Source organism: Egretta garzetta, unplaced genomic scaffold, assembly GCF_000687185.1.
Source record: "Egretta garzetta isolate BGI_Z169 unplaced genomic scaffold, ASM68718v1 scaffold620, whole genome shotgun sequence".
NCBI classification, from domain to species: Eukaryota; Metazoa; Chordata; class Aves; order Pelecaniformes; family Ardeidae; genus Egretta; species Egretta garzetta.
In genome coordinates, this window is record NW_009258309.1 from 200,939 (window position 1) to 210,163 (window position 9,225).

General features: G+C 38.9%; 1 protein-coding gene across 7 annotated transcripts in view; it reads right to left on the minus strand.

The window, feature by feature from the left end:
- Nucleotides 1-9,225, minus strand: part of PPA2 (inorganic pyrophosphatase 2) — a 54,478-nt gene that overhangs the window by 39,461 nt on the left and 5,792 nt on the right. For all 7 annotated transcript variants that reach the window (XR_004842059.1, XM_035894603.1, XM_035894619.1 and 4 more), the window contains exons 4-5: nt 2,884-2,937; nt 294-413 (exon numbers count right to left, since the gene is read on the minus strand). Coding sequence is in view for 6 of the 7 variants with exons in the window: in XM_035894603.1 (XP_035750496.1) it covers nt 294-413; nt 2,884-2,937 (174 nt within the window). In the remaining variant the exon portion in view is untranslated. The remainder of the gene's footprint in view (nt 1-293; nt 414-2,883; nt 2,938-9,225) is intronic.

Below are 9,225 nucleotides of genomic sequence, written 5' to 3' on the forward strand. Positions count from 1 at the left end.
CAGACCATGACAGTTTAATTCTGTCACTATGGTACAGAGATGCAAACTAAAGATTTGAGATTTCTTGATCATTTAACTCCTTCCTGAAATACAGTACATATTTACACCCACACCCAAATTCTGATCAAAATTTATGGACACAATAAAGCTCAACATAAAAAAGCCCTAATTTACAAATCTATCGAAAAGAAACATCCTTCTTACAACGGATTTGCATTCCAGCAGTACCCAAGATTTACAAGGCAATTTACACAGAAGACAGAAAACTTTGACCATTATAACAAAAATGTTACCTGTGGGAGGGCCCCATAATTCCATATATAACCCTTGTGAGGAAAGATGTTTGCCACATATCGAAGCTTCCCTTTCTTTATATCTTGTTTAATGGGATTCAACGGCTCCTCAGTGGCAATCTAAGCAGATCGTGAAAAAAGAGAGAGAGAGAATGGTAAAATGGAAAGCAATTCATTCTGTACCCAACCAGTTAGAAAGCTCCATCTGGGAGCATGTGCTTGTGGTTTGAGAAGTATAAAAGTACGATGGTCTCACTCTAAATCTCAAGGGTCATGTTCAAAAAGCAGCTTATTAAGCTTTTAAATAACGTTGTGAAGTATGCAAGAAAAAAAAATGAATGTAGAAGAGGAAGTCATACATTTATAAGGAGACTGTCATGGTCAAACATAAATACTGAAAAGAACATAAGTTAGAAGCTCTTCCACTTATAGTACAAGTTCAACAGACATACAAATGGTGGCACAAGTTCTTCAGACAACAGGGGCTTTGACAGCAACAGGAAATGTTTCATCTCCTCTGTTCATTGCTCTCCTACTGCATACATCCCTTCTCTCCATTGCCTCTCAGCATGTAAATGGTTTTTAGTAAGGACAAGCTCTGCAGAGTCATCAAATAACAGCTTCACACAGGTTTGGAACAAGTTAAGCAGCATTAGAAAAAGGCATTCTTATTCCTGAAGAAGCACTCACAGAAGGATAAAGCTTATTATTGTCATCATCCTCCCCAAAACCTCAAATACAAACTCACTGCCATATAAGTTACCTACCACCCATCAGCTAATTCACTGTAACCATCCCTTTGACCCTCCACACAACTCAATCCGTGGTAGCTTGGCTCTTGCTTACAAACACTCATCTAAATGGCATCACATTTGTTACAGTCTATGGGCACACACTGGCTCAGGTGGTACATAGCTTGCGTGCATAAGCACACAGCCCTTAGTGCATATTCATTTTGCAACATCCTTGTAATTTACCTAAAGTGCCACCACCAAAGCCATCCCACAGGAATTCCAGCTTTTTGAACCACACCAAACTGTCAATAGCATGCACTTATTCCACAAATAAACCCTCTCCAAGAGCTGAAATCAAGGTTTATCACACATTTCTGGTTTCACACTTGATTCTACCTGCTTCTGGTCATAACTTAAAAGTGAAGACCTTGAATATGCCACCTGGAACTCTGACAGAAGTGGAGATCAGCAGTGCTTTTTCTTGATGTGAACTGGGACAAAGAGGAGTAACTGACAACAACGGACAAAAGTCTCATGAAAAGCACTTTCAGTTAAAATCAAGGGAAGAATAACAGAAATACAACAGACTGATGAGCAGGAGGTCTGGCACTGGGGATGTAACAGTGGGAAACATTCATCCTAAGGCAAGTTTTAATTTCCTACAGTCTCCATTCCATGTGAGGGAATCTCAGCACGGAGATGCAGAGAAGACCTGGTATTAGCACCTTATCGCAGTCTGGACTGAAGGACTGCCAGGACACAATGGCAAGGCAAGACAAGTGCCTTAACAATTAACACAGGAAATTTCAAATATATTAAAAGTTATAGATCAGAGAACTATATCTGGTCCCCTCTGTCAAGCCAGAAAAGTCTAAACCCACTGATTTCTGAACCACAATATTTTCTACCCTTGACATAATGTGCCAAGAGAAGGGGAGGGAGAACAACCTGAGCTTTACACAGAGTTCAAATAGCGTTGTCAAGGGGAAACTCTACAAAAGAGAATTCAACTTCCACAATAAATCATCATCTTAAAATACAATGTAAATATCCAAGGTAAACCTGCTTGCAGAATAACAACTGCGGTGGTAAACACAGTTCAAATCATTTTCCAGCATCAGGGAAAGAAGAAAACAAAATTTTGAAATAACAGGCTGGGGAGGTTCTTTGGTGTTATTTTTTAATAATCAAAATAGTTAACAGCTCAACCACAAACTTCCTTAAAAGCATCCGTGAAGCATCCCTAAGATTAATAAAAATGTTCAGGAAGATAGGACATATCCTGCTGAGATCTGTCGTTTCACAAACACTACAGATGAAGCATTACTCTGCTTCTACATTGTAATTGCAGAGGAACAACCCACTAGGCTCTACTTTTAAGATATCTCCCTGCAGGAGTAGATACTTTCAATCAGTGAGGTCCCCAAGTATCTTTTTTTTTTGGCACAAGGAAATGCTTTTTCATTTGCAACTCTGTCAGGATTTGGCCTAGAACACTATACAGCAGAAATCAGAAGAACTAAATCCTCTGAGTGGAATGCTCTATGAGCAAGCAAGAGCAAGACTAAATGTTGGACAAATGTCCTGCAAGCCAGTACTCTAGGACTCTATTGCAGGTATGCTGTATTGTGCAGTCAGAGGGCTGTCAAGAAGCAGTGTTCACCTGCAGAAGGGAAACAAAATTAGAACCTTAACACTTTATAATCACAAGGAAAATGTCTGTATGCACAACTTCAAAATAATTTTGAACAGCGAAAATTTTATCCACAGTCTGATTAAACTCTGACTATTGGAAGCCACTGCATTGTCATAACTTTAATAAATACCTATATAATCAAGGTATTTTTCTTAATTACCTCCATTTTTGCATTCGTCCAACGAGGCACTTCTACAATCATATTAAACAGGACCTAAACCAAAAAACAATGACAGAATTGAAAATAAAATCCACTTGGCAATTAGTATTTTACAGTAAGACAAATTCTCTCCTCTGTATTCAGCAGCAACACACATCACATGTCTCTGTTCCAGCCAATTTTACGTTAAGTACAATTTGTTTAGTTCTGCACAATGATACTCAGCCTCTTTCATTCATCCTTTCCCCACCCCACTCCTTTGGGAATACAAACAACTACAAGTAGTGGAAATCCACATGATGTTTTTTATTCCCGTATCAATATTAGTCCTCACAAAATGTTCAGAAAGTCCATGGAATGGCTTGCCACACGGCAATGGTTCAGTCCACTAGTCAAAGAGGATTGGACGTTTCTATAGGACAGTTAGCTTCCTTCAAGCACTGGAAAGGACAGTGTTTTGGTTTTTTCCTCTGAGGATTTATTTCTTCAGGCCCTCCTCTTTTGCCTCATTCTTTTTTTTTTTAAAAGGCCCATACAAAAGCAACAACTGCTGACATTTCTGATTCTCAGTCAAATCTGGTTGAAGTGAGGCAGAATGAGTCCAAAAGTGATGGCAGAGGAAGCACATGGACACAGACACCTCATGTTAGCCTTCTTCCTAACAGAAACAACATTAAAGTTGTTTTAAGAAAGTGAGTGGGGGGGAATAAACCTGAAACATAAACTTTCATGCTTTTAGAAGAAAAATAAGTAATCTACGCCCTTTTTACTGAGGAGGTTAAAGTGACATTTTCCAAAGAGAAAAACTGTGTAACTGCCGCAAGGTTTCTTTTTCTGAAGCTGTCAGAGTTAAGCACTACCAAGAAGTAGAGTATTAATTGGAATGGGTAACTAGCTCAAACCACCCAGCAATGTCTACATCCTACTTTCTCCTAGATTACTAAAATAACCCCAAAGTATCACATTGCCTGAGACAGCTCTTCATAACCAAACTCACATTGGTATTAAAAATTGCAACAGTTCAGGAAAGACAAAATATGTTTTTGAAGAAATTTGTAGGAAAAAAAAAAGTTAAAGACTCTTTAACTACACTACAATTAAGGCTCCATTGGCCTCTTAAATATTTGTATTTTTGTTTCTTTTATCCTGCAGCTGCAACAAACAAATACTATTACCAGGGTCAATGCCACAGTCTGATTAAAGTAATTCCAACAGTTCTATGATCTCCTCCCAAACAAACCTGGAATGTGGAAAGCAAGAAAGCAAAAGAAAATCCCAACTGTCACTCAGCATTTCTCCCATGAGATCACAAGCTATGCACAATCCTGACAGCAAATTCCCAGTAAATTTAAATTAAATTCGCCATCCATAAGTACTGTGCCCATACTGCAATCAGTGGCACGTCAGATGGAATCACTTTTCCCAATCAGGTCATAACTGAATAAAACAAGAAGAAAAAAGGGAAGAAAAAAAAAAAAGAAGAAAGGTGCTTAGGATCAGTTTCATAAAGCACACCTTATGTATATAAGAACAGTTCAAACAGATAAGTAATCAGAAAGAGAGCAGGCAGAACAAAGCAACATACATGCAGCAGCAGGTAAGGGAAAGATTGGAAAAGAGCCAAATAAAGTCTGCACATCCATCTGGGGAACACTTGGAAAAAAGCAGCACAGCACGAAAGCCAGTGCTGACAAGAAACTCTTAGGGAACTGCCAAGCAGGTCAAAGAATTGTTCTGACTGGTAGCTACAGGCAGAAAACTTACAAATTACTTCTGGAATTATATACAATGTCTTCCCGTCCACCACAATCCTGTATTTTTGTTGGTTTAGATGCCACTGTACATTTTCCTGACCATGTCTAATACAATGGCTTCAGTTGCCTGTAGATCTTGGGTTTGAGCTTTGATTGGCTAAGAGTTATTCCAGGTCTTCACCAAAACAACTCTTAGGGCTGGATAACAGCTGGACTGAAATGAATACAATGCTGCTCTCAAAAACAAAAAATCACTTGGATTTAACTCAGCTCTAAGACCAAGCCTTCATAATTTGTGGTATCAGTCAAATGTGAATTGTCAAGAGTCTTAAATGTGACAGCCTGACAGATTAATTTGCATGCAAAAAAATCCCTGAAAGTACTCTCTCTAATGCTAAGCTGCCACAAGCATTTACAAGAGATTAATAACTTCATGCAGTGCTTACATTTAAAAATAAAAAAGTTTTATTTATAGGGCAATCATATTTTCACAGTGATGAGACAGGATTCACTGGTGTGGAAAGGAAAGCACATACTAGATAGCTTGACAGACAGAAAGAGAGAAGTATACTCCTCTGGTTTTTTAGGGTGTTTTTTTCCTCCTCTTTCTTACCTTGTTCCCCTCCTTGCCTAAATATCACCCAGGAATTTTTCCATCACTTTTATTTTCCCAGACCAAACACCTATTTCTTCTGACCACTTAAATGTTCTCCCCCATCCCCTACTGCAAAACCGTTCCTGCCTCAGCTGCGAACAGAAATGCAAGTGTCAGACACCACCTGTCTTCACAGATTACCATCTGCATATGCCATTCAGTGGTTAGTTTTGGATGGTGAATGCCTCTGGTAATTGATATTTTTATCTTTATTCTACATCAGTAAAACAAAAAATTCCACCTCACCAAACCCCCAAGTGAGCACTTAGACCCCCTCAAGCAATGGTGAGGCTGTTTCAACAGCCCATTTGACACACCTTCCAGCGACAGAAAAAAGATCTCTCACGGAACAAAAAGTATTGCTTTGGAAAGTTTACCATTTAAGTGCCTTAGCATGACAGCAGCCAATTGGTCTGCCCGTGAACTGTTTGCTGCAGTTCAGATTTAATCCAGCTCTGCAAGGGACTCCATGACAGCAGACCGTTCAACAGGCCAGATGACGTAGCTCCTACAGGCTAGCCTCATGCCAGCTCTGCTAGCTGACGGTTTCTTCAGGACAGTCTCCTGGAGCATGCACGAAAAAAGGAGGAAACCATTTCCTAGATTCAGAAAAAGGGACAGAACCCATCTACATGGGGAATTGACCTGACAGAGCCCAGAGGGACTTTCAACCCAGGGTATTACGTAGCTTGTTTGACTTCGGGTTAATGTGAACACAAGACAGACGTTTGTACTTATGCTCTATTATACCTTGAAGAGGCGAATGGGGGCAGAGGGGGAAATCTATTTACTCAACACAAAGAATTCAGAAGTGCATTTCCTAATTCCCAAAACTGAATATGAAAATCAGCAGAAAATGACATCAGAAGGAACAACTAGTATACCTAAATGATATACTTTATTTCCTAAGAACTACATGCTAAACACATTACATGGGAACTCATGTAGGATGTAATAAGTGTTTGCTTTATCGGGGTGTTTTCTTTAACACTGCTTGGCAACTTACTGCATTCCATTTCAGTTGAACATAATTTTTAATTTATCATGATACCATTTTTGCCAAGACAAGCAAAAATCTCTTTCACATAGAGAACAGGAACAGTTTTTGTTTTTTGAAATAAGAAAACCACAGAAAGATATAAAAGATACACAAATACTTCAACACATTCATACAGCAAGTGTTGAGAAAAGCAAGGAAAATACAGACTGTTGTACCCAGGTAAACTGTGAGTCAGCATTCTCTCCAATAAGACTGATGGGCAAAAATAACTGCTAGCTCTGACTGTATGGATCCTTAATAGAAGAAAACTCATTTTGGTTAAGAGTTTGTTATTACAAACCTGAATATCACTGGGGGAAAAAAAAAAAAAAAGCACATTTTGACACTTTTCACAACCTACCCTTCTGGACTCCCATACACTCTTCTCAGACACAATTCTTCCTTACCTAACTTTCCCTTTCTTGTTCAACTACTTCCTTTGGCAGTCTTCCCAAGTTTCTTAGCTGGTGCATTTGAGGGTAGGGTTCTGAATAGGTATGATTTTGCCCAAGGGTTGCAACAGGTAATACTCAACACTAAAGGTTCAGCTAATTTGAAGCAGAAGTGGAGCAACCCATGCAAAGCAAGGAAAGTGACAAAACAAGAGAGGAAAAGAAAGGAACAGAAACTCAGTATCATTTCATAAAATGAAAAACATCACCACTTTTTAAGGCCTGATTGTCATTCACCATCACCCTTGCGTGACATGGAGAAGAGAGATGCTAAAGCTTACAATTACTTTAGTCGTTTTCACAGTAGAGCGCTCAGAAAAAAAAAAAAAACCTGAAAGCATTAGAGGCAGCATTTGGGGGCTACTGTCCCTTCCTCACTGAGAAGCTCTGAGCTCACAAGACACAGAGAAGAAAAAGCAGCTATCATTTCAATTTCTTTTCTGTCTGCTTATTTGCAATCTTGCACCTGAGGACTAACGAGAACAAAAAAGATGAGCTGCAGTCCAGCAGCAGTGTAAACAAAGGGAAAAAAAAAAAAAAAAAGGAGAAGGAAAATAAGGACTGTCATGAAATACAACCAGAAATAAATGGAAAGGGACTTGCTTATAAAATGAGTACCTGTGTTATAAGCATTCCCAATGTAACACTTGCTACAAGGTATTTGCCAATGCAAACAACAAACCAGATGCCAACAACATCTGGAGACCAAACATACTGTATCCAAATGAGAAGTCAGTGGTACTTTTCCAATATAAATTAGCATGCCACATAGCAAAAAAGGAATGCAGTGCCCAGCATAAATGCAAAGTGCCTGCAGCCTCTTCATAGTGTACAGTGAAGAGGAAATCATGAACACTATGTAAGTTTTTACCTACAGGTATCCTAAAAGCTGTGTCGGACATACTCTCTGATAAACTAGGTACTGGACACATTCACCCGCAAAACTACTCACTGTACAACCATGACACAAACGAAAATGAAACACTGACTTTCTCAAGTTTAAAGAACCATTTATTTGAAGTTAAGCTTGATGAAATCACTAATACAACTTTCTCAGTAAACCAACTCTACTCCAGTAGATTTTAACTGGACTGCTGAGTGAAGATTATTTCTACTCTCAGTATTTGCTAATTTACAAGCACACAAAGCAAGGCTTGCAGCTATTGGACACATCCATAAAAAAAGATTGGGCAGGTTCAAACATCATGGTGACACCTTCACTGATAATCTAAAATTTGGAACACACACATCCCTGAGTACACATAATGGCCCAGGTTACATATACCAAAAAAATGCCTAATGTGACCAAAGAAGGTGACAGAGGGTATAGTTAAGACAGACTACAAAGTCAGTACAAAGTTTGCACTTGTACTGCACAGGAAATGATGACTTTTCCTTTCTTATGAAACATACCGACTTTTCCATAACACAACTCTTGTCACCAGTTTTGAAGCATGAGGCCCTCTGATCATCACCTATTCAGACTGTATGACCACTCTGATGACCCTTATATCTCACCTGACTATTTTTTTGCCTGACAGAAGGAATTCAACGTAAGTCCACAAGGGCATTCCAGCACTATGCAATCCACAGGATGCAACAAAACAGAAGTTGTCTTGTCTCTCTCTTTTTTTTTTTTTTTTTTTTCTCCTCTCAAATGCTCTCGTGGGTGCCTGAAAGTTAGAGGACTATAATCTCTACATGCTTGGACAGATTCCTTTACCAAGGCCAACATTTTAAATAAAACTTTGTATCCGAGAACACCTGGGTCCTCTGAATGAGATGACATGTGAATACTTTACAAAAAACATACAATGACAAGTAGATTAGAAACCCTTTCACTACAGCAGGGAAGCAACATGTCACATTTTATCTTGAAAAGAAAATGATGACCTCTTCAAACCTTCTTGCTTCTAGACATGGAAGACCATATTCAACAACTAGCCTCTGAGAGTTTTGACTGTAACCACAGTGGGAACATCCACTCTTCCAGAGAGAGAGATGCGAAAGTTTTGATACCTTTCACAGAGATTTACTTGGACAGGAGTGGATTCTGAGTGCCTGCAATGCTTAAGACAAAGCAAAGGTTCAGACTGCAAGCTGGTAATAATTTTGAGACTGAAGCTGAAAATTATTTCTTTCAACATAGTTTCTCCCTCAAAATAACTTCTCTCTTGTCTTCAAACAGCCAAAAAACATCTGTGAATACAAAAAGATCAGTTGTCAACATTGACTGCAAAGCTAAATTTAATTGAGATTTGGGAAGGTCTAAAAAGTTGCAAGAAATGGCTGCATTACTCAGAACAGCTTATACAGAAACACCACAGAGTTTCTCTTAGAACTACAAGCCAAGACTGCAAAACAGCTAACAGGGACTTGTATGATGTGCATTCCCCTATCCCATGAATGGTGAAAGCTGAAACTCCTCGACTTTGAGACTTT